This window comes from Haemaphysalis longicornis, unplaced genomic scaffold, assembly GCF_048455015.1.
Source record: "Haemaphysalis longicornis isolate Haplotype H1 unplaced genomic scaffold, Haemaphysalis longicornis Haplotype H1 scaffold_2, whole genome shotgun sequence".
In the NCBI taxonomy this organism is placed as follows: Eukaryota; Metazoa; Arthropoda; class Arachnida; order Ixodida; family Ixodidae; genus Haemaphysalis; species Haemaphysalis longicornis.
Genome location: NW_027526295.1, coordinates 286,492,779 through 286,518,589, shown reverse-complemented (window position 1 = coordinate 286,518,589; position 25,811 = coordinate 286,492,779). Strand labels below are relative to the sequence as shown.

Genomic DNA, 25,811 nt, shown 5'->3' with positions numbered 1-25,811 from the left:
TGTTCCCGGGGATTACTCTCCTCTTGGAACTACCGTCTCTGCCCTTCCCCGATCCTTTACGTTCAAATTCAAGAATTCCAGGGTCGCGAAAAATGCGTCGTTCATTTTGTTTCGAGGCCGTTAGGGGCTGTTGTAAGGCACGCTGTTTGGCATAATGGTGGGTGGTGTTTACGTTGTCAACTTCGCTGAGCAGCCCGTTGCCATGCCGAAGCGCGCGAGTTTTCGAGGAGCAACCAGTTTAAATGCTGGTTGTTCCTCCTGCGTCCATTCTAGGCAGCTGCAGACGTGCGCATAAGGCCACCGAGGCCTGACAGGAAAGCGTGCACCATGTCGCCTGCTACGGTGAACCACGAACGAAGCTCAGTGGCGCCAAGCACTCTACAGCCTCGCATCATTTTGTTTTTCTGTTTGAGCTCTCTAGTTTAAAGTGCGTGGGGATGAAAAGAATATAGCACCTGGATGGTCCCTTTACTGCTTTCATGGCATACGACATTTATTCTTAGGCTCTTGGCATTGCCGTTTGCACATTGTAGTGTGTTATTCGTTTGCTGAATCGGGCTACCAACTTGCCTCTTCGTTTTCAGTTACTTTATTGGCTGCGAGAAACAGAGAGCAAAATGTCAGCAAAAGAAAAGAAAGAAACTACGCCAAAGCGCAAAATTGAGCGGTGCGCCTGTGAACCGTTACCTTGTCCGACCACGGGACAGTCCCACCGCCGGAACCCCAAAGCCGGCTTGGCGCTGCGCTCTCTCGCCGTGCGCTCGAGCCCTGACTGCGGTCGGACCCTCCTCGCCGCCGGCACCTCGCGGCGCGGGCCAGCAGCGGAAGCCGACAACAAAGCGCGGGGCTGGGCCGTAGAGTGGTCGGGCAGACGACCATTCCGGCGCCGCGCCCATTGGCTAGACGCATCCCCGCGGCAGAAAGTCGGGGTCAAAGTGGGCGGAGCTTGGCTCGTTAAACTATCAGCGACGCGCTCGTTGCCCGAGCCAGACGTCCAAATATGGGCGAAAGGCCTTCACCTCCAATTGAGGGCGTCTAGCTGGAGGGGAAGTGCGAATCGCCCACAGCCGCCAGGGAGCGCCGTCTCACAGACTAAAAGGAGCGAGCCAGTTTAGCGACGACAAGCCCTTTAGACGACCACTACGGGAACAAGGTGCGACTCTGAGGTGAGAAAACAGTTTTTCTACCGGCCTTTCCGTTTTTCGCCCCTCTCCCGAGAGAGATTCACGAAAATTCTCTGGGCGCGCGCGGCGTGAAAGGGAACTCGTTCTCTCAATTGGCGCGCACATTGTAATGCCATCTTCCGGGTTTCCCTAATATCACTGATGATTGCTAATTGGTTCCAATGAGTCCGGCCGGCGGAGCTCATCTAAAGAAGTTAGACGCAATCAGGCGTCGTTGGCGGCGATTCGCCGTCAATGACGGCAATTTCTTCTCGTTCCTTTCGGAGGGCCGTGTCCTGATTTGGACTCCTCGTGGCGCTTCGAGGCCCAGAGTACGTCCCGGCGCTTCCACGCTCGGACTCGCTCCTCCGTGCGCCACTTCGCTCGCTTACACGCACGTCTTCTTCATGCGTCGTGAGTGCGCTCCGCGTTTAAGATCGGCAAGATTACTGACAGTGATGCTGCGCCAACGCTGGTACTGCTGCTGCTGCTGGACTGTGTGCCCGACGCCACCAGTTCTCGAAGCTTCCATGTGCGTGCGCTGCATTTCGATCCACGGCATGTCGACGTGTGCTGTGTTGTTCATTGGCGTCCTTCATAGTGCGTCGATTGTGAGCCGGCGTTTGGAAAGTCTCTTGGGTGATACATCCTTGAAGTGAGACGACTAACACAGCCCCTACGACGCGCTACAGTCTCTGTGGAGTAAGTGCCCATTTTTTTTTACTTTACTATTAGTTGTTCGCCAAGCTTGTCTTCGGCCGGCACAGCTGGGACGCAGCTCCTGTGCAGCCGAAACAAGGGATGTAAGATACGAGGGGGCCTAAATGGGTGGTACCATCAAAGTCACCCTCGCACACTATCAAAAGGACGCGAGCGAGCACTCAGTAAGAGCAAGATCGGACGAGGACAAACTTGTGGCCCTAGAAGCCGGGTACAAACTATTATATCTCAGCGAGCTTTTTTCTTAGCGGCGTCATCATGACCTTCCTGCCAGTATGGTCTGTCAAGCGAGTCCAGAAACCAAGGGAAGCAGTTGTACAAGGCCGGAGCGATCGTGGCCACCCGCACGATGTGCCGGGCACTCGTCTCTCCACGCGCGCCTGCAGCGTCGGTTTCGAGAGCGGCAATTTCCATCACTCTTTTGGTGGAATCAGAATTGATAAGCTTGGTGCATTTCAGACGGAAGTATTGTAGCATGGTGGCAGATGAATATCGCTTGAAGAGAGCATTGGGAGGGCTTCCGAGGGGATGGCAAAGTGGGATGTGTGGGGTCTCTATTGCACACAGAGGAAAAGGAGAGCGGGGGGGAAGAAGAAGCGGGGCTCCATGTCGGCGCACAAGAGGGACGTGGCGGCACTCGCACGATATCGGACGGCGGCGTGCGCACACGTTTTGCACAGGGCGTGGTGAGAACCTTCAAGCAGGCAGCCACTGGACGCCCGTCGCCACGACACTGAATGGAAGTTTTGAATTGAAGTTTATTTTCTGAATACAGAAAAACGGAGGGAACGCAAAAGGTGGCTAGTCTGACAGAGGCGTTCCCGCCGAAAAAAAAAAAAAAAAGAAAACCCGAGCTGCTGCAGGAAACCCAATCCGCTGACCGCGAGGAAGCTCAACGTTACGCGGCAGTCGTGTATACTGGCTACTACCGCAAAGCAGCCACTTCAGTCTAACTTTTCCGCTAACGTGGCCTAATTTTCGAAATTCGTCTCATCTCAAACTCAGTAAGTTGTCTGTCGTCTGTGGCGCTGCCGTCTGGAGCTAGCGATAATAGCTATCGGATTGCCACGCCTATATATGCTAGGCCATCGACTACTCGTGTCACACCTTTTCTTTTCTTATCTGGTCTTTGCAGTGTTTTTCTACAAAGCCGCCTCTCGTCACGTTCATCGAGAGAGAGGGAGAAACGTTTGTAGTTACAGTAAATTAACATTTGTAAACGCGCTGAATTTAACATTCCGTGATCTTATTTTTATTCAACCAATATCTTACGAAATACAACAATTAGTCTCGCAGCCCCGTGATGACTGCCTTAGGCAATCGGCATTTTCAACGTGTCTGCATAATTATTCCCACTAAGCATCACTTTCGAAAGCGAGTAAAATAGCACATTGGTTTTAGAGGGACAGACAACCGATTTTTGTCGAGTGTATTTACTTTATTCCAAATGAAATGACACTTTTCAAAACACCTTAACTCGAAAAGATTTTGCTGATAGCGCTCTTCTGACATCACTATTTTTAGATCTACCGGGCGGCCACACGTGTCCCGCCAAAAGGAGGAATGCTGGCAGCCGTGAGAGTGAGCCGCACTGCAACATGCTTTCAACAACAACAACAACAATAATATACAAACTTTCCTATTCCTTCATCCGGTTTTTGAAACACGCGTTGAAACCGACGGAATTGTTTGGACACGCAAGGTAGTGTCACGTTTAGACATGAGCTGTCGCAACTTTTCTGCTTCAAAAATTTTAGTGAGAAATTGAAATTATTTCCACCTGTTTATTTAGAAATTCCCTGTGGTTGCCATAGTATATAAAACGCTGGCTTTCATATAAGCCAGCCGGGTCAATCATATAAGCCAGGAGGTCAATCACTCAACAAAAATGGGTTGTCTGTCCCTTTAAAGCAGTGGGGAAACATCGAAGGCGCATTATCGAAACATCGGAGCTACTGCTGGGTAGCTTAAAGGCGACCAAGTAATGTTGGGCAAAAAATTGATTTTGTATCCCCCTTATGAAAAATTAGGTCGACGGGCTGGGAACCAAATCCGGGACTTTTATTAAACCACATAAGGCTTTATCCACTCACAATGTGGGTCCGTATGAAACGTAGCTGTAAACAGAAGAGCATCACAAAATTAGCTTACTATGGCCACATGCAGTATCCTGTTACAGACACACACCGCAATTTTGCTCACTTAAACACTCAATGCTATATTAAAATGGGCTACGCAGGACGTCAATTCTTTTTTCAGTAAATTCTCGCACCATTTGGAGGCCAGATATAAGATATTTTTTTAACACGAAAGTGTTTTTTCCGGGATTCACGAAGATTTCACTTACGTCATAACCGTCTTGGAAGTGACGCCAGTACAATGAAGCAAGCGACCTGTAAAGGGTGCACCACTGCACACAGATCTTCTTGCAGGGAAGCAAACTTTAGTACTAAGGAAGGAAGAATGTAGAAGAAAGACAGGAAAGTTAACCTGGCTAGAGCCTAATTTGCTGTCCTGCACGTGGGAAAGGGGAAATAGGCTAAAAAGAGAGAGTAAAAAAAGAGGAAAAGTTGGACCAGACACGTATCCCAGCACTGAGGCACTGACAGTGATTGACACTGGAGGCTCTCAGTCTATAGCCTAGTGTTCAAGTTCGTCGCCCGTAGAAAACGTAATAGCTCCTTAGTCGCCTTCTGAGCGGATGACTGAGAAGGCCAGTACTAAAGAGTACGTTATACTTAGGGTTGTTCGTGTTCGGGTTTGATATTTTAACACGAAAATGTTTTATGCCGGGATACACCAAGATTTCACTGACGTCATATACGTCACGGAAATGACGCCTGTACACCCTTGCCGAAGCGACCCGCCAGCAGGACATCGCTCGCCAAGCAGACCCACAAGGCAGCCGCTGACCCGCAAATCATGCTCAGCTGCAGATTTCACTGCCAATTTCACTTTCGTGTTTTATTGATTCCTATGACAGAGGAATCAACCACAGTTTTTTATCGTACGGAGATAAGCCGTCTATCGCTTACACGGATGCAGCCTGTTACACAGGAACAGTGGCCATGCTTAGCAGCCGCTGCCGTTTTAAAAAAGAACGAAGGTCTGGCGTATGAAGACTTGGACACAGCCTAGCATGACAGCGCTTTCCCTCAACCGAAGCGACGCCAAGGTCGTCGTCCCGATCTCTCATTGGGCGTGTCGCACCTTTGCAGACTGCCGATTGCACGCCACACCGCTTCCAATAATCGATCAGAGACTACCGAAGAGAGCAGTGGTGATTGTATGGGCACCAGCTCACAGCGTGGATGAGATGGCCGATCTCGTGGCTCGAGATTAGACCCGCCGGGCCAGCTCCGATGGAGCCGAGCCCGAGCACCTACACGTAGACACGTACCAGGAAGAACATGCCCTCCCTCCCCACACAGCTCGCTACCGAGGGACCAGGAAAGCTTATTCCGCGCTCTGCACGTTAAAGGGACCCAGCAACACTTTCAATAGGCGCTTTCACTCTTTCCTTCGCGCCTGGAAGCACTGCGAAAGCTACAGTTATCGCCAGTTCGGACCGGCACTGCGTGATTTGCTCGTCGCACCAGATACGCCATCCGTTTCTGCTTTGTTTTTGTGGCTTTATTTGTAAAGTTGCTATCGAAAAGCGTTCATTGCTGCAACTGAAGGAAAACCAGCCAAAAGCCGCTAATAGGCCTCAGTTACATAATTCGGGCTGTCGAAGAACGTCAAGACCGGGAAAGAGAGAAAAATCTCGTGAGCGAGTTTCCAAGCTATCTGATGAGCATAGAGCAGTAATTTTTGACTGAGTTACTTTGCGACCTCTGATCCAAGTACTGGTTGGTTGACTACATTCTGCAAGCATTTAAGATTTCAAAAAAAAAAAAAATCAGGAAAAAGTGTTGCAGGGTCTCTTTAATACCTAGCCGCAAGAATGCATCTCTTTGGTCCCGCAGCTCTCGTGCGTAAAGGAGCCTCGCGAGGCTGCTTAGCCGTCTTTGAAAGCCGCGATAACGGTTCGCGCCTTGAACTGACAGTTGCCGCGGTGAGCCGAATTGGCAACCGCGAATGCCCGGCTGCAGCCAATAAGAGCAGCCCGATCGGGTCCCGCAGCTGCAGCGCCGCCGCCATGCACCTGAGCGGAGGCGCCAAGGGACCCCTGCACCAGCTGCCCGACGATGCCGGGATCCAGCAGCAGCAGCAGCCTGGCGAGGAGTGCGAGCCGCAAGCCGAGGGGGAGGACTCCCGCGGACACTTCCACAGCATCCAGCTCATGCTCGGCCTGCACCAGCAGCACACGGGCTCCTCGCCGCCGCCCCAGCAGCACCAGGTGCGTCAGGTCCGTCCGCGGGCCACATCGTCTTGCCCCCGCGCAGGGGGCCAGCAGGTGAAAGATAACGCGAGACAGCGGAACTAGTTGGCTTTGAAAAGAATGGGAAAATTAAAAGGCCACCTATAATCCGACCAATTTAAAGGATTTTGCTATAAGGTCAATCCAACGTGCCGACAGCTGAAAATAAACACTACACGCGCAAGTTTTGTAGCGCTAAGCAATCACAAAAACTCCTGAAACCTTTACTAAAATGACTGCTTTGGAGTCCGGCGTGATGGCGTCACGCTTCTTTATAAATCCACCACCGGAAGGGGAAATCAAGACGTTACAGAATCTCATGAAAGACTTAATAAGCATGTCGGAAGCACGTGATATGAAGCACGTGAAGTGGAATATTCAGCAGTCTCTGATCCACTCAGCTGCGCAAAACATCGTGCAGCAGGAACACTTTTTCTTATTAGAAACGGATCCACCTGAGTCTAAATGCTTCACTGGTATACACTGATCTCTCTCTTTCTCTTTCTCTCGCTCTCTCTCTGTGCCTCAGAGATACCTCTTATTTTTCTGCTCAACAAATATTTTTCCTCCTCCTTCTCCTCCCACTCTTACCCTACAATCTCTCTCTCTCTCTCTCTCTCAGAGTGGGGGGGGGGGCAAGATTTTCTGACGCAAAGCGAGCGGGAGACAGGGACGCGCGAGGCTCCCTTCCCTTGTGGCTGCGTACAACTGGCCGCCGGCGCACCGTCTCCGGCGCGCAGATGTGCAGCAGCCAGGGCGTGATGGACTACGTGCCGGCCACGAGCGTCTGCTCCCTGGACCCGATGGCGAGCGGCATGGGCACCCTTCTGCCCGGCTTCATGTCCATGGCCGCCCCGTGCGTGGGCATGCGTTCGCGCGACGCGTCCGGCCCGCTTCCCAGCATGGCGGCCTCGCAGCCCATGGGCTGCCTCGGCGACGCCGGACTGCCGCCCAAGAAAGACGGTACGCGCGGCCCTCACTTCAGCGCGCCTAAAGCACACCTTGGTTCTATAAACGTTGCACCCACCCAATAACATCACCATTTCCAAGTTCATTTTTCGCCGACGCAATAACCTTTTGGAATTCGCTGCCCGGCGACATAGCATCATACATTGACCGCACGTCTTTTCGACAAAAAGAAACAATAAAAACTGGACGATCGTTTTCGCAACTACTGACATCAACGCTTATTAATACACTTTACTAGTTTGAACCTGTGTAATGGGTATTGCTCTTCTTTTCTTTTTCTGGTTTTGTTAGTTTTGTAATTTGAACCTGTCTAATTTTTATTACTTTTCTTCTATTTTCCTTTTTTGTTAGTTATGGTGACTGATGCTTGCTTGTTGCTATTATTTTCTCGATGCGCAGTTCTGCTCCTCTTGTACTCATTCATGTACTGAACATTGTTTTCACCAGATATATTTGCCCCCCCCCCCCCCCCTCTAGATTATGTAAAGCCTTCTGGCCCTTAAGGCACAAATAAATGAAATGAAATGAAATCTACGGGAAGACCACGCAGTGTCCAGCGGCGTCACCAAAAATAGCGAAACAGATGCCCCAAGAGGAGTTGACCGGCTGTTTCAGAAAGGGTCGAGCTCGGTAATCATGAGGCCGTGTTTATTGCTCCATGCCGACAAAATGACAGCGAAAGGGACAATGAGAGCCCAAAGCCATCTGTCCTACAGGCATACCTGCCAGGTTTGAACGAACGGTCAGTTTGAAAGAACACTCGGTTCCGGCTTCATTGTAACTAAATTAAAAATACATGCAAATTATTCCACTCTGTTGCTGCTGATATTTTTAATTTTTATCCATCACCCCCCCCTCCCCCCCCCCCCTTCACTCTCCGGTCATATTTCCCAAATACCATCCCAGCGAACCTGGCTGGTATGCCTACAGGAGATTTGCTACGCTATGGACCTCTTCAGTCCTTGACTAGCGCTTTTTAAGTTTGCAGAGCACTGTAGGGTTCCGCCTTGTCGTAGCTTGTTCGCTGCCACGCTGTTGAGTCACTGCCGCAACCAGGCGGCGTAGCAAAATAACGGGCCTAAAAAGAGCCCCACGGCGTAGCGGCGTAACGAACCTGAACGAGGCTTCGAAAACCAAGTGGTTTATATAGTCACAACCGTTCGAAACTCCTGAACCAGTGGCGCTTGTCATACATCTCCCTGTTGTTTAGCGCAAAGAAAACTGCGGGTGGGCTACATTTGAGGCGAAATCTGTGTAAATAACCGGCAGCCCCCGGGTCCATTTAGTTAGGAACGCCTGTTGGGTCGGTTTTTACGATAGTAGGCGGAAAAAGTGGCCGCCAAACGACACGTTCCAAGCTGCGCAGTAATGCGCGAGACACATGCACGACTACAGCATGCGATTGTCATGCGACTGATGGTTACGGCGGTCGCCACGACTAGTCATCCGATGCGTGCGTGTTAAGCGTCGTCGGCGTCGATCCGCCCACTGTTGCTCCGTGGTTGCCTCCCTGTTTAGACGCACTCCGGACTGTTTAGACACGGGCAAGAGAAATCTGAGCGGAAAATGAAAACACTGACCAACTTGAAGTAAAAATGAATAATGTATTGCGTTTCACATTGCATTTTATATGCTCAGTAAAGCGGTGTGGAGACGTTTAGCACCGCCGATTCCGATCGTCCATGCTGTTGTTAGCGCTGGCAACGTGTCTGCCAAGTGTCTGTATGTATTGTCGGCGGAGAGCGCTCGCGGGTCGACGGCGTCGGCGGAGAGATGCTCCTCCGAAAATACTCGGAATAAGTGGCCACTAGCGCCTCCTCGAGGCTTTGAAAGAAGCTTTCACAGTGACGTCATTATGATGAAACCTTCGGGGTCTCATTAGCTGCGGCCGCACGGCGGTAGCAACGATGGTACGACTGCATCTGGCTCGCCAGTCGCACATCGTGAGCCTCCTACGACGAGCGTACGACGCCAAAACCGGTCCTAACGATCAGTCGAAACGATCAGTCGCATGCGAATCGCGTGCTCTAGTCGTACATGTATCTCGCGCTTAAGGCTCTGGCACATGCGAGATGAACGCAAGCACACACACACGCACACACACACACACACACACACACACACACACACACACACACACACACACACACACACACACACACACACACACACACACACACACACACACACACACACACACACACACACGCACACACACACACACGCACAGAACTTCATTCGTGCTGTTCCAGGCACACAGCATGCTAGCACCGCGAAGACTGGAAATTGGAATTGCATTGGACAAAGCCTCCGCTCAATTCGTCGAGAGCGGAGTTGTGATGCAGGGAGGGCAAGATCGTGAGGGGCGGCAACGATAGCGGCGCCCCTGCTGTCCCTCTGGCGGATTAATCACTGCTCTGCACTTCCCACCGTTTTCTCGCTTAGTGGAACTGGCCTAATTTTTTGGACTGTTATCAACCTGCGCATTAAAATTATCCGATCGCACGGGTCAGTTACACGGCCGCTAGCGCAGTTCAGCAATAAAATGGCTACTCCCTGGGCAACACACAATCTGAGAAGGTCTGCAGTTGTCAGTTAAGAGAATGGCGAAAAAGCAACGCGATGGCTTTTGAGATGGAATGGCAATATCCAAAATCGCTAGTCCTGTGCTCTGTTTGAGCACCTACACATTAGTGCAGGTTGCTATAGGTTTCGGACAGGGAACCCCCCGGTTGTCTGGTGACTCAATGCGTGCAACAACTCTCAAACTGACCCGAGAGACGATCGCTTCAATGTTTGGTGCTTTTATTTTCCTTTTTGTTATTGTAGAAACGCAAAAAAACAAGTCATCAGAGAAGTCGTCATCATCGGACGGAGACAAGACGGTGAAAAAGAAAAAGACAAGGTACGAAAATGGAAATGCTTGCGGTGCTGAAAATCTCTCTCTCTCTCTCTCTCTCTCTCTCTCTCTCTCTCTCTCTCTCTCTCTCTCGTTAAATGAACACAGAAAGGGAAGAGAATGGCACATGGGGGGGAGTAGCTTGTCAATTTTCTCGTTCATAAAAGGTCCTTTTTTTTCTTTTCACATTACGCAGGACGACGTTCACTGCATTCCAGCTGGACGAGCTGGAACGAGCATTCCAGCGCGCTCCGTACCCGGATGTATTCGCCAGGGAAGACCTGGCGCTCAGGCTAAACCTCAGCGAGTCCAGGGTCCAGGTACGGTCTTCACTGCACTTCTTTGGAATCGCGAAACCAGTACTCAAAGGTGGCTGCAGGGCGGGTAGACTTCCCCTCGAGGCACTGGCCAGGCGGGGGCCCCGCGAACCGGCAACGGCAAACGGGGATCCATGCACGCCGGGAGCCTGCCCCGAGGACGACGTAGGCGCAATCTATACGCGCGGCGGCCGCGTACTACAGGCACCAACAAAGTTTGTCCAATCCAATCCAATACCGAAGTAGGCCATGTATCGTCCCCAACGATTCATGGTTGGAGAATGCGTAAAAAAATATTGGTCCCGGCACAAAATTGCAGTCTAAAATCAACCACATAGCAATACTCGAGCGGGGTACTTCGGATAGATTCGCAAATAGAGCATGCTGAAGTTACTTGAGGGTTCTAAATCAATAGGTAGCCCTGCGCGCATCATAGTCCAGGTGCTTTACCTGCGCGTTGAGCCCGCGATTCGAAGTGCGACGAAAAGCATCCAAGTTCATTAAAAATCAGGACTAAAGTTGTGAGGCAAACAGGTGGGGGAACCTTGCAAAGAACTGATGATATCAATAGATTCGACGTAGTTCCCTCGGTCGGACACATGAGTGGGATCGCTTGTCCCGCGTCGGCGCCCAGCGACGCGGCGCACAAAGTTGCGCGTGCACATCAAGCAAATAGGAAAAAAGTCTGCCGCTGTGATGCGATCTTTGCCCCAAATTGTGCGTTTTGTCGAAAGTGTGTCAACCCTGCAATCAACCCCACCGAACAAGGCGCTTAAGACCACGGCGGAGTGTGTATATGCAAGCAGGAAACGTTAGACAAACTCATTGCTGAAGCTTATATTACATGCGTAGATATTTTCCGGAGAACTTCTCGTAATTTCTTCAGATCCGTAGGTAGGTTTGGGGCCGCTTAGTCAGAAGCAAGATCAAACGGGTCTCGGTTTTAAGAAAAACAAAAGAAAACTCCTCTCCTCAGGGCACCCACGTCATTATGCCGACGCATAGAGTTCGGTCATATTTTTGAGTGCGGAACACTTTAAGGGCCCTGCAGACGTCGTCCGTCCAATGTCGTTGGGCGTCACACAAGTCTGATGACGTATACCCACTTAACCCACTTAAAGGAATCATGAAGAGAAAGAAAATACATTAGCCTTTTCTTAATTTTATCTGAATGAACAACCTTCTACGAACATAAATACAAAACACTTTCACAATTCGTTGCTTCTGTAACTTAGGAGACGCCTTTGAAATGCTCGTTTTGCGGCGCATCGCAAGCGACCATGCGCGCATCGTCGGTAGGCAGCGCAACTAGCAGTGACGTCATTGTAAGTACATTCTATTTTGTAAAGCTGTAAACACAATATTTCAGAAATAATGCATCCTTTATTAGTTGCTATAAACACTTTTTTATCCACGTTACCGGCGGCGCGACCGCTTCAGTTGTCTGGCAACCATTGTTGCAGAACTCGGACTTAGCGGCTGTTTGTGCGGTTTGTACTCTGTTTCCCTGCTGAAGGTAGCATTGTTATGCCGAATTATCTTTGCAATCTTACCTTTTTCGTATCAAACGGCACAAAGCCCCCCCCCCCCAAAAAAAAAAAAAAAAAAAAGATTCCCCGCGTGTGATTCGAACTCGCGGCCGCAGGACGGCCTGCATTGAAGTCGGGCACCCATGTGCACGCACTCGGCTAACGACGGAAGGAGCGCGCGCGCGCGTAAGAACTGCGGTACACAATCCACTCAGTGCGTGTAGCACATCACTCCGGTTTGTTATTTTAAATTCTAATCTACCCAGCGCTTCGACCGCCAACTTACTGTTGAGCGCTCCTACAAAAAGCCAGAGGGGAGCATATCCGATTGGCGAAACAACGTAAACAGCATTGTTTATTGCAGAAAAGCAACCGAACTCCGTCGTGGTGGACTCGGCGACGCGCTGCAACACTGCTTCTCGTTCGTTATTTTTGGGCTTAAAGAGTAAAAGACGGCTTGGTTTTATTTTCCGACTACTCGAAGTTCCTTCGATAAACGTGTTTATGTATAGTAAATTCCCATTTTAAGCGTTCGGTCATTCATCTCGATCGCCAGGTCACGAAGTTCGAGTTCCCGCAACTCTCATTAGAAGCTATGTCAGACAGACGTCAATAGACACCGGACACTCGAGTTTGCCGGACGACTGCTGCGCCAGCCTGCGGCAGACGCGCACAACTCTGGGTTGGTCGGGCCGCGCCGACTGCCTTCATCACCCTCGAACGTGCCTTCTCGAAGGCGTCTATCATGACTTTATTAGCGCGCATACCTGCAAAATACTGCAACAATGGCAGAAAGAAGTGTTGTAGAAGGTAGAAGCTTCTAAATAACACAGCGGTGATGGAATAGTATCGCCTTCCTGCCGAGCCGTAGGCCGGCACACGGTAAAGGTTGCTTTGAAGGCTTTGCATTTTCTCACAGTTTAATCTTCTCTGTTTTTGCGGGCACGAAGCCATAGTTACTGCATTGGTTACTGCATTAAAAAAAAAAAACAGAGTAGCTGAGCGGATTACGTGCTGCATATAAATATGAGCAGGTGGTTATGAAGTTGGTTAGCAGGCTGTAAATCGCATAAGCATGTCCAGTATACTTGTTCACAACGAGGACGCTCAAACGCAGTTATCAAAGGGTAGTTTATCACCCAGCGGTTCCGCTCTACGGTACATCTACTACTTGACGTGTCTATCACCGTATTTAATGCAGACAACCAGATGTGGTGCATTCTTTAGGAGTTGATGTTCCTAAATGCTTCTTCAGCTGGTTCGATCCCCGGTCGCGTCGGCCGCTTTTCTGATAGTGGCGAAAAGCAAAAAACGCCAGTGTGTTCTAGATTTTGGCTCACGTTAAAGATCCCCAGGTGGTCAAAATTAATCCGGAGCCCTACGGCGCACCTCATAACGTGTGCACGTCGGCGCGTTGAACATCATAATCAATCTGCAAAACAAACTATGCCATACTGTTGTTTAATCCACTGAACGGCCGGCTAAGGAAGATACAGATAAAATCGGCTTCAATAAAAGTTGGAAATAAGCAAAACGCAGGACCAAATGTTTGCGTTAAAACTATATTTTTTTGGTTCATATTAAAGCTTTTGCTACAAATTGAAGGTATACCGACAGTGATACAATTACTTTTTAATATAGTTCTTACGCTACAGCCGTTAGTGTAGAGCGAGAAATATCGCCCAATATGAATATTTTAAAATAATTCCAATATGCTTATTTAGTATCATGCTCGCCTCTCCTTCACCTATTTCCGACTTCCTTATCCGAATGAAAGTGCTTTGATAGCCTTCTCGCAAAGAGTTTCTTTTTTTTGCGGCGTGTTTTTATACAGCTCGCGTGCTAGGTTGCACCAAGAAACCCGTAAACTTTCTTGGTGGAGGGGCCAGCATAGACACAAAGCTATGAATTTTTCTCTATCTGTAAGGCTGGAAGAGTGATATCGGCTATGCGGTACTCCGACCGAAGCGAACAAACGGTGTGCCTGATGCACACCCTTGTAATATTCCGATTGTTGTAATCGCAGTCATGAACTGAAAATCAGCATTGGATTTTCAGCTCCGTAGACGTCGTATTCAATGGTGCGTTCCCTTCATTAACGTCACCACTTCCTCATGCACAGAAACAAGTGTAAATTTTATACTGTTGCATATGCCAAGTACCATATTCAAATAAGACCACTATGTAACGGCCATGTCGTTGAGTCAGTAGCTCTGCAGTCAACAACGTATTTCTACAAGGTACTCACATGGATCGGCTTACGCGAGGAAACATAGCGCAACGTGTGATATCGTATTTGCAAACGAAACAGCCTCTTTTGGGGGACCGAAAACAATAAAGTACTGTTTCTTTTGAACCAAAACACGTGGATCATGAGAAAGTTGTGCGGGCCAGACAGAAGATACGTGAGCTATCCCGCGCATGCGTTTTCCTATTGGGCGTCACGCCAATTTGTTTCGACCTTCCACCCCATGCGCGAGCTCAGCCGAGAAACTCCGTCTTCGTTCTCCCGCACTGTGCGGCAGGATTAATGTAGAATAGCGCAATTTATTTCAAACATAAAAATTCCCCGCATTTCCCCGAGGGGAAGAATGTGAAAGTGCGAATGCACGAGTTGAATTTGTGCGGTTCGGTAATGTTCGCGAAAGAGAGATCACACACACACACAACTACAAAGAAAAAAAGATGCATTTATTCACAGACACCTATTTGTGTTGTCGTTGTACTTGATTGCTAGAGCGGATCTCAGCTTTGAAATTTCGTGTCAGTACTCCTTTAAGCAGGTGCATTAGCCCTTCTCACGCCCGATTCTTGGCCAATCCCCCACGTGGGTATGTGCCATGTCAGCGGCCAGGCAGCGCGCGCCCATCTCCCCCCGTTGCCAAGGAAGACGAGGAGATTCCTGGCCAATCCCCCACGTGGGTATGTGCCATGTCAGCGGCCAGGCTGCGCGCGCCCATCTCCACGTGCGCGGACATCGCCGGTGGACGCAGGTTCAGGGTCGCTTAAGAAGTGCATTCGCACTTAAAAGGGGCTACTTTCACTGATTCACCGGGTGCGGCGAGAAAGGAGCGCGCCCCAGTCACGAACGTGCTGGCGCGCGGTGAACAACCCAGTGTTGCACGCGTTTGCCGAAGGCGGCGCGGGGTGTCGCTGGTTTCGTGTCGCCCTCTGGGAAGTGACCGGTGCCTATACCTGCTAGTGTGAAACAGCGTGAAAAGTTTTGCAAATACCCAGTTTGCTTTAAACATGGTTACTTCTGCCTGCGCCACTCGCGCAGGTTGTTGACTGACAGTTCGGCCATGTTGATCAGCCGTATTAGACAGATACCAGACATCCCCCATTCCGCTGCGGGCGAATTTCATCATGGCGCCGATGTTGTAGCTGTAGCTGACCTTTTGCTAGGTCCCTCTGCGCCGACATGTTGCGCAGGCAAGGGAGAGCTATGATTGGCTTCTTAACACGACGCCGCTTCGCGACTTTGAAGAGAAAAGGCTCGGTGAAACCGAAACTGCATATTTTTACCTGTTTGCCGATATCGTACAACGATATCGGCCACACTTCTTTCTTCCATGATAGTTTTTTTTATCAAGGTTCCGCAGTTTTAAATACCCACATTACACATTTTTTTTGAAAATCTATTCACGACCCCTTTAGGGGAGTGGCAAAAAAGAATTTTTTTGTGGTCGTGAAAACCAATTAAGTCAAAACAGGGGAGCAGAAGAAATGGTTAGGCGGTAAGCTCGAGAGAGAGAGAGAAAAAAAAGGAAACGGGAAAACAAAATAAAAGTGAACCTGATCCGAATAGTTCTAGCACGACAAACGAGCACCCGCCGCGGTGGCTCAGTGGCTAAGGCGTTGTGCTGCTGAGCCCAAGGACACTGCGGGTTCGATTCTCGGCCCCGGCGACCGGTTTTCTGATGGAGGCGATAAGCGAAAACGCCCGATATATATATATATAGTAAGGAAATGAGGGGCTCGTTGAGGAAATACAGAAACATAGGTCGGCAGTCTACAACGCCAAAGGAGGCATAGGGGTGTGGTTAGGCTCTATTTTTTACTACGGTTAATGATGTTAAGATTTATTTTTAAATATAAGGAAGAAAGAAAGAAAGAAAAACACGCGCCCAGAGTGGGGCAGGCTGTAGACCGTTGAGTCACGCCCCGGGGGTTGAAAAGAAGGTCCCCTTCTCCCCGTGTAGTCAGAGTGGCGCTGGCTACCACCCTCAAGCGTCAGATACACTTCTAGTAAATATAAATAGCCCAGAAAGTGAAGGAGAACACAGTCGCCCAGATAGCCGAATTGGTAAGGCATTCGAGATCTAATCGAAAGGCGTGGGTTCGGTCCCCACTCTGGGCGCGTGTTTTTCTTTCTTTCTTTCTTCCTTATATTTAAAAATAAATCTTAACATCATTAACCGTAGTAAAAAATAGAGCCTAACCCCTATGCCTCCTTTGGCGTTGTAGACTGCCGACCTATGTTTCTGTATATATATATATATATATATATATATATATATATATATATATATATATATATATATATATAGTATAAGTAAAGAGTCGGATGATACACAGCAAGAACAATAACAAACAAGGTTTACTTACGTAGCGGCAACGGGACTGTCAGACACTGCAAGCCAGCAATACCTTACAGCCAAGCCCACCGATTTAGGAGAATTTGCTCAAACCAAGCCGACTTTGACTCAAACTGTCGAGAACTCAAGACCGCCCTCCTGAATAAAAAATACCCGTAAAAAGTTATCGACGACGCTATTGTGCGAGCCAACCAATCAGACCGTAACGAAATCTGTAAGAAAAAAGCCCCGAACGGGAACCCGCAAACTAACTTAGTTTTAACCCACTCATCCTCCGCTCCAAGAGTGTCAACCGTGCTAAAAACCATCACAATATCCTAATGCAAAGTGACCGCTTAAAAAGCATATTTCCCGAACCACCATGCGTTGTCTACCGGCGTAATAAGAATTTAGGTGACTTTCTTACTAACTCTCGTATCAACCGACCGGCAACTACTGGCTGCATGCCCTGCAATAAACCCCGATGTAAAGTATGCCCACATACGACCACTACACAGCGCGCCACCAGCACGGCTTCAGACTACTACGTAAATATAAAAGGTAACTTTAACTGTGACTCCGCTAATGTCGTATATCTTCTAGAGTACACTGTTTGTAGGCAACAATATATCGGCCAAACTGAAACGCCCTTCCGAATACGGTTCAATAATCACCGCTCTCATGCAAAAAGCTGCCCTTATTTGCTCCTGTCAAGACATGTCAACAGTCCCGGGCATGCATTTGAACATCTTAAAGCAACGATTTTAGAATCCGCCTTCAAAACGCACCACGACCGCGAGGTTCGGGAATCTTATCTCATTTATAAGTTTGGGTCAGCCACACTTGGAATTAATGAAAGTTACGGAAAACTAACGTGCTTATCCCTCGATTAAAATTGGCGGCTTCATAATTTTTATAACTATGTTCATTATTCCTACCTTGAGCCTGTCGCTCCTCAATCACTTTCATGCAAATATCGTACTCCTCCTCTTCCCCCTCCCCCCTGCAGGTCTGGTTTCAAAATAGACGCGCCAAGTGGAGGAAAAGAGAACCACCTCGTAAGACAAACTTCCTGCAGGCAGGTAAGCCAGACATTCAGGTTTTAACATCAACACGCCAGCAAAAGCGTTTTCTTATTTCATTTAGTGAAAGCCGTTTGCTTTAAAGGAGCTATGAAGAGAAAACACAAGTTTGGTTCATTCAAAAGATTGTCTCGTTAGAATCATACTGACACCACTTTTAACGTAAACTTCGCTCAAATAAGCTACATAATTAGGAAAAACGGGAATGGTCATGCGACCCACCAGCTCATTTCCCGCAACAGAACCTGTGATGTCACATGGGCTAAGCTCTGCGATTGGCGGAGGCTGGCAGAAGCAGACGCAAATTAGGTAGAGCTTACAAATTAGACGAACGAGCGATTTGCGCTTAAATTTAGGGCACATTCTTTACAAAGCAATAAGAATGATGGGACAAACAGTGGAAGTTACGAAAGCACATGTAAACATAGAAGTACTGATGCGTTCTGCTGTTCGTACTGCGCACAGCATGCTTTGGTTTAGCTGCACAGCACTACGGGGCTTGGGGTTGTCGCAGACGACACTGGCCGATTGACGCAAGCAACGGTGTCTTACGTGACCCCATTTGTCGAGCGAGCACTGTTTCAGGGAACGAATATTTTCTCCCAGAACAAAAACAAGCCAGGTTTAAATGCGGGCAAAAACAAACCAAACGCTTGCCACGGTATGGGGGCGCCATCTAGGTTACGGAACGTAAAGAAACGCGGGAACAAACCAACACCGCTGTACAGGGTGGAGACAATTTTTGAACGGTCCCGTGCCGCCGCAATTGGGCCAACGGGCTCAACGCGTTATTCTTTTCGTTTCCCACGAGACCTAGCAACGCGAAACAGACAAAATGATTCAAACTTCTTCAGTAAACCGCGTTGCGGCGATAATTTTAGCGCGGTTTTGACACAATGACTTGCTTCGGCGGCGAGCGAGCAACCGAACATGGCGGCGCCAGCGTTACGTGTCTCTACCCTGTACGGCGGATGCGTGAATGAAGGTACTCTAGGCTGCAGAGCGGTCGGTTCCTGTGATCTCACTTGGGACCACAAAAACGCACGATTGAGCGGGAAAATCAAAATTTTAACCTAAATTGTTTAATTTCTCAGTGAATAAAGCACCGTTTGTATCCGGACAAGCGCTGGGGGCACTATAAAACACGAAATCTTTCGAATAAAACCAACTTGCATTTTCTCTTCATGGCTCCTTTCAGCAACTTTATTTGCCCATAAACTACAAATACGTGATGATGACGGTGGTGGTGGCGGCAGTGGTGCTAGTGTTGGTGGTGGAAAACTTTACTGTCTTCTCTATTCAGACGGAGTCACTGCTTGGGAGTGGCAGTGTGCTCGCCCCTTCAGGGTGACGGCCCAGTAATCGCGAGCGGGGCAGATCGAGAAAGGACGCCACGGCGGAGGAGGCTAGAGCAGCTCGCAATGCCGCTCGTAACCGCCGTACGGAGGAAGCGGCTATAGATGACCCTGCGGCAGCGGGTGTAGCCCGAAAGAACCCATTCCCGTTTGACCCCTTCCCGTTTGAACCTATTCCCGAAACGCCCTTCCCGCTTGACCCGTCCCGTGTGCGCCCGTTCCCGAAACGACCTTCCCGTTTGGGCGCTTCCTGTTTCAGCCCGTTCCCAAAAACGCCCTTCTCGTTACAACCCGCTCCCAAAGCGCCCTTCTCATTTCAACCCGCATTGTTGTAACCCATTTGAATTTCTGAAAATATGCGTTACCGTCTTCGAAACTGTTCCCCAAAATGTGCTTACAATCAACGGGTCATGCACTAAAAACTTGTATGCACCAAAGTTTCCAGAATCGACCGATATTTCCGGCCGATAAAAGTTTCCTAATGCCTTAGGCCGATACTGCCCTCTTGACACAAAATTTGTAGCGGCGAAAGTGTGCTATAAAGATACCCAATATCTTGAGTAATGCACGCATTGGATTTTTCTGCAGTTGGTGTTCGTACGTGCGGCTGAAATTTATTTATCAGCCGCTCTTATGCCCATTGTTTGGAGCGTAGCTTTGTCTTCGGGTTCGAGAGATCTATAGATCAAAGATGTCCGTAGGAGAGACTTTAAAAAAGGCAAAAACATGTGCAAAAATCTGAGAATTGGCTACTATAATGCCTTTCCTACGTGAGTAATGGGCAGATATTTTTATTTATTTACGGATACTTTACGGCCTGGTAGGACTCATGCAGGAGTGAGCATAAAAACACATCAGTATTGGTTGGCGTAGTTTAAAACGCCCCACACAAATAAGTAAAAGACATAAATATGTAATAGACGCCAAGGGGTGCGAACAAGGATATGCATTCGTAATGTATTCCAATTTTAAAATACGATGATTCAACCAGAACACATATTTACAACACGTGGGGAAAATTCTTCTAACGATACCGAGTTCACTGTTCGTTCAGATAACTTATTCCAGTAAGAAATTGCACGAGGAAAGAAAGAGAACTTTGGAATAGTAATTCAGCTGATTGGCTGCCTAATAGTCTTACTATGATGTCTTCTCGCTGAACGTCTGGAAGGCCCTTGGAGGTAGTATTCCCGTGACAATTTTAAGTTTCTGTAGTAAAGAACCCTGCGCTGCTTAAATTTCTGAAGGTTTGCCCTATTATGCAAATTGAATACGCTAGAGTGACGGGAATAAACAGAATCAATAAAACGCAAAGCTAAGTTTATAATTTTCGCCGCTTCTCATGACTGCGATTTTTTATAGCCAGATGTGGCATATGTATCCAGATACATAGGGTTACTTTATTTTTATACATTTTTTTATCTTTTATAGTTTTCATCTGTTTTTTTTTCGACATTGATGTACACTTGCGCTATTATAACGATTAAATGTGTTATTCCGCCAACTACGGTTTCTTTCAAAGTAAGGGTGTTTTTGCTATTTTCTATTTGTGCTTCCGCGGCGCTTTTCTGGGCTTTCTGATTTTATCATTTATTTGGTTTGTTAATTTAAAAGATTTGTTTGTTAATTTAAAAGATTTGTTTATCAATTTGTTAATTGTTCATTTGTCTGTTAGGTTTTGTTAATTTAAAAGATTTGTTAATTGGTATGACTTGAATTGTAACCAAATGTCGTCGTCTCTAGATTCAAAAAGTGAAGCCCAGGTTTGAAAAGCAGTCAAGGACTCTGGATGTACTGAGCGTGCTATCGCAGCGGCTGTGAACAAACGGAAATAAATGAAAAACAATATGAAAATGTTTTTTATAACGTTTCATAAACTGGGTACGTTATTCCGGGAACGGGCTCAATAGGAAAATACGAAACGGGAAGGTTCTTTCCGCCCGGGTTGAAATGGGAAGGAACAAACGGGAAAGTCGAAATGGGAACGGGTTCAAACGAGAACGGGCCAAGTGGGAAAGGGCGAAACGGGAAGGTCGTTTTGCGCCGGGTTGAAACGGGACGGAACAAGCGGGAAGGGTGAAATGGGAATGGGTTCAAACGGGAACCTCCCGCGGCAGCGGCCCGACGACAGCAGCAGGGAATGTTGAACAGAAGGTCCAAATGGCTTTCGCCCTCCCGTTCCTCGAAAGATTTAAGCATACCCGGTAGCTTTAACAGCGAAGCTAGTCTTGGTCGAGGCTTTCATGGGACGAAATGCGGCGACGTGGTCGAGGCGATGTGGAGAGAGAATAGCCTGGCGAGGAGGAGAGCAAGCGCCAAGCACACATGCAGCAAGTTGAAAGAATGCCCGAACGAGGCGTTTATATAGGCAAAGCTTTTCTAAACTACTAAATCTGGTGACAATGTTTACATTTGTCAACACTGCTGGGCAAAAAGGAAATATTAAGCATATTTAAGGCAATGCATCAATACATAAGTGATATTCACATTGTTCTTTTAATTAAAAATGCATGACTGCTTCGTTTTTGATAGCAAATAAGGAAAATACGCCGCGAAAAGGCAAAAAGCGCTCGCGGCGTCCCCTCGTTGTAGTTCCAAATTAAAAATTAACAACAGGTTCCAGTAGATGGTGCGATCAGTGGAACACGGAAAAAATGCATTGGCGCGAACGGAAATCGACCTGCTGGCTTTGAGAAGCTACATGAAGCTTCTTAGCCTTGAGACTAGGGAACGCCAGGCAACTTCGCTGTTAGCATCAGCGTTCGCGACGTTAGGTCAGTGACGTGCAGTTACTGTTTTTCGAATCGTCTCCTCCTTTCCTCGCCTTCATTCTCTTCACTCTCTCCCTTCCTTTTTCTCTCCAGTCGCTCCCTCTTCCCCTCACCAGTGGCGAGTTTAAGTGGAGAGCCCTTCACATTTGACAACGGTAGACACACAAAAACGAAGCCCTTGCGAGATCCCTCCCTCGTAAACTTAAAGCGCTGCTACTTTGTTTCGTTCGCAAACACAAGGTCCTAGGCATCTTTTTGCTGCTTTGCAACTGCTACTGCTTGGCTAGGTAAAAAACGCTTATGTACTTCGCACAGAAGGAAGCTACGCAAATGAAAAACAAGCCGCGGGAGGCGCGACGCTTAAAAGCAAGCTTTGCTGTATATGCACCACTAGAAGGTCACGTTGCAGCAGCGGTCCCTCTTAAAATATGTGTCCCGCGTGGAAACAGTTCGCAGATGTGCTATGGGGGGGGGGGGGGGGGGGGCGAGGGGGCGTCGAAACGTGAGAGAGGTAACCGAATTCATTTCCCATTTTTCCCCCAACTGAACAGCGGCTGCTCAGAGCATGCAAAAGGGCGGCCCTCCCTACTCGAGCGCGCCACCGACGCTGCCCCCCCTGAACCAGCCGCTGGACTCGTGGGCGTTCGGCAATCCGTACGACTACGGCTTCCAGGCATCCGCCTCGGGTCCCGCGGCTGCAGGCTACGGCTATTCCGCCGGCGGAGGCCCCGGCGTCATGATGGGCGGCATGGCGGCGGCGGCCAACCCGAGCTCCTTCTACAGCCAGCAGGTGCCGGCGCAGGACTCTCTCGTGTCGCAGCCCTGCGGGGGGGCGCCTTCGCCGGAGTGCACGCAGAAGGGCCCCTCCTACGGCTGCCCCGAGGGCAACAAGAAGGCCGCCATGGGCCTCGACGCCGCCGACCTGCACCAGATGGGCGCGCTGCCGCACCTGGTGATGAAGGGCAAGGACGGCTCGCTGTCGCCCCTGCCGCCGCTCGACTTCTTCACCTAGCACGGCCCACAGCCAGTCGTCGGAACGGCGACAGCGAGCTACGCGCTGCCCGTCGAGCAGTGCTATTGGCGCACCTGCAGACGCGCGGCTCCTCGCCGAGAGGACAGGAAGTTTGGTTGCTCTCGGACAAATATCGTCCAGCATAAACTGCTTGTTGTAACTGACCAAAGGAACGCCTGCTGTGCGCAAGGCAAAAGAAAGGCTAAGTACTGGAACGGCGCGGGCTTGTTGTGTACGACCGAGTGCGCGTGAGTTAGGGTAAAGTGTTATGAAGCCTTACGGCACACGTGTCTTTTAGTGAAGGCGTTTTTTGTGACAAATATCCCTTTGTGTGAAGCTATGTTCACGAGTCTTTTTTCCACTGTCCTTCTTTCTTACGTCGGGCGTACTGTTTACGTTCAAGTTTGCGCACTTCCTACTGATACTACCCGCCGGTGGCTGCAGGATGGGCCGCTATTCGGTAGTTTTCTTGGAAGGAATCTACAGGTTATTATGGCGGGCAGGCCCAAGTGAATGCATCTGAAACCTTCACAGTGGCGCCATGACTCTTGTAAACGTCGTTGCAGTTTTGACGTGCTTGTATTACCTTTCGTGAGATGTGCTATTGTCCCCATAGACCATTTTTTTTGTAAATAAGACCGAAGCTCTGATGGTGATTTTAAGAGAAGCCAGCCGGCCTCACTAAACAGTCGTTACGATGGGCTAGCGGATACACGGACTACAACAGCCGGTGACATCGTGACCCTGAAAATTATGAGGCGTGTAAAAAGGAAATGATGATTGGCTATTCAGGGACCTGGTGGGAGGTTTTTTCGAGACGTAAGGGCCGAAAACTTATGAGGACGCCAAAGCTCTCCTTGTGCAGTGGGCAATGCTCAAGCATCAGTGTTCAGCTGCCGATTGCGCTCTCCCATCAGCATTTCCCCTGAAGTAACGTGCCTAACCGATGTGCATGAAACACATTCCTTTCAGCCGTGTACAGACTGTACCTTGTGGCGTCCATCGTCAACGCCAACCGCGCAAGTTCTGGCGGAAATCCCGCAGTCAGGCGGCGCTGCACCGCCGGTTCTTTCCGACGCGCCCAACCTGAGCGCGTTCGCTGCAGCATCAAGAGTGTGTTTCATTCAGCCCGTGGCTGTGTCCTCACTAAGCGTGCGAGGTGCTTGTTTTTCATCAGTGCTCACAATATGAAAGAATGAGGCGGGCGCACGTGCAGTTTTTGTTCGACCAATGCTTTGTGTAATTCATAACCTTTTTACGGCCTTCTTGTACAGCCCGCTATATTGAATATGTTTGCCTCACGTGTTTCTTTACTACACCAATCTCTTTGTCCGGATTTCGTCCAGATCACACTGTAGATAGAAAAATATTTCCTCAAGTTCAGCACTGCGTTGTATTTCCCCGTGTAAGAACGCGTCAGCTTCCTGCAGATCATTATAAAGCAGCGTTCGTACTGCGGTATTGGTAGTTTCGCGCCACAATAAATAAAAAAGTAAGAAAACAAAAAAAAAACCCCCTTGTAACAGCTCATAGAAACGAGCAATACGCCTGACTACAATGCTGGCATTTGTAAATAAACAACAATTTGAATGCCGCGCGTGGATAGGTACAGAAGCAATGCAGAAAAAAGTGTTGCTCCAGGACTATAATTTTGCACCGCCAACCCTGGTGCATTCATTATGTCCGCTGACAGCAGCGGATTTCCTAAAGACACTTGTACAAGTGCCTTTCTCGCAGCAGAAGGGATTCGACCTACGAGAATTACTGATTGTTGATGTGAGATCTAACTTCTTGCAGACATGTCAGAACTCCATGCGCAGAAAAGTCCAGAAACTCTTAGCAAAGAGTAGCCCACCTGTACACCAACTGCAGTGAGTCACAGGTGGGGGCCTAATAAAAATATTGCGCTGAATTCTCTATGTGATTGCGAAATATGTTGTGGCTCAAGAACAGCCGCCCATCTCATCTTGTTAGAAATGCTTATCTTCTGTCTACATTCACCTACTGTGTGCTTCGAAAATGCAACATTGCGTTGAAGAAATTTATTGTGCCTATTATCGTTTTACGCATTCTCTAGAACTGGAGAATTCAAACGACCGTGAAAGTGCCAAAATGTGCCTTTTTTCTGTCGCTCAGCCAAGTGAAAACTTCGCGTGCTTTGGACGACAGGTTAACGAGCACTTGTACATATCCCCTCAGCAACCACTTATTTCGCTGCTTGTAATCTCGAGCGTTCATCTGTCGTGGCAGCAAAAGCGATTGCTCAAGTAGCCACGTATACCCGCTGCACTGGTGGGGCTAGCTTGCCGCAAAAGTCATAGTGTTGTCCCATGTGCCGTCAGTATAACCACGTCCCAGCAGCCTGCGCCAACTGCTCATTTTCTTGTTCTATGTGCACAGGCAATGATTGAGAACTAAAGTCATCCAGAGTGTGTGGAATGACAACAGAGCAACACCGTAGTGCCTTACTTTTGCATAAGAGACATTGAGCTCTCCAATAAACCTTTGTACGTTTTCGCTCTCACCCAGCATGTGTCTCTGTATGCGTATTCTTGGATGCCATGTTTCTTCCCGTGGTGTGCCCGATGTACTACATTGCAAACTGCATAGTAGTTGTGAGTTGCTAACGTTGACCGTTATGGCTAGTGCAACTCTCTGGATGAATTTAGGCCACGCATCCCTGCCTTGGCTAATGAGCGTTGCCGATTGAGGTCAATTGCATTCCTCCTGTCTCAGTTGAGGGATCCGTTGTTAGGCTGTCGGTCACACAGGTGACTTGGCTGGGGCTGAGCCAATGGCGCTACCCCCACGAATGGTTGGTCTCTGAAGAAGCTCATAGAAGATTATCTCATGAGAAACGAAGTAGTGAGATTTAAACGAAAGAAGCAACCAGAATTTTTTTTGCATACACGAGCTAATGAATTATATGTGCTGCGAAATTTGAAAGAAAGAAGCAACAAGATTTTTTTTTCGTCAACGAGCTAATGAATTATATGTGCTGTGAAATTTGAAAGAAAAAAGCAACCAGAATTTTTTTGCGTACACGAACTAATG

The 25,811-nt window shown here is 48.7% G+C and overlaps 2 protein-coding genes across 3 annotated transcripts in view; both read left to right on the top strand.

Annotated features, from left to right (window-relative positions):
• C12.1 (spliceosome-associated protein CWC15) overlaps window positions 1-25,811 on the top strand; it is a 385,811-nt gene that overhangs the window by 32,191 nt on the left and 327,809 nt on the right. The gene's annotated exons all lie outside the window — the stretch shown is intronic.
• LOC144170811 (uncharacterized) lies at window positions 989-25,281 on the top strand. 2 transcript variants are annotated; one of them, XM_077700822.1, is made up of 7 exons: window positions 989-1,166; window positions 6,009-6,225; window positions 6,987-7,209; window positions 10,045-10,120; window positions 10,311-10,434; window positions 17,547-17,619; window positions 22,297-25,281. In XM_077700822.1, exons 2-7 carry the CDS (start codon window positions 6,025-6,027, stop codon window positions 22,755-22,757), a joined length of 1,158 nt encoding a protein of 385 aa, XP_077556948.1. In that variant the 5' UTR covers window positions 989-1,166; window positions 6,009-6,024; the 3' UTR covers window positions 22,758-25,281. The 2 variants fall into 2 exon arrangements, with proteins under 2 accessions (XP_077556948.1, XP_077556949.1); XM_077700823.1 differs by lacking the exon at window positions 989-1,166 and adding an exon at window positions 1,431-1,865.

Bases quoted from the DNA above. Each gene is read 5' to 3' on its own strand.
- LOC144170811 (XM_077700822.1), top strand. From the start codon at position 6,025: ATGCACCTGAGCGGAGGCGCCAAGGGACCCCTGCACCAGCTGCCCGAC. The intron at 6,226-6,986 runs GTGCGTCAGGTC...TCCGGCGCGCAG, and splicing joins CGCCGCCCCAGCAGCACCAG to ATGTGCAGCAGCCAGGGCGT. The intron at 10,435-17,546 runs GTACGGTCTTCA...TCCCCCCTGCAG, and splicing joins TCAGCGAGTCCAGGGTCCAG to GTCTGGTTTCAAAATAGACG.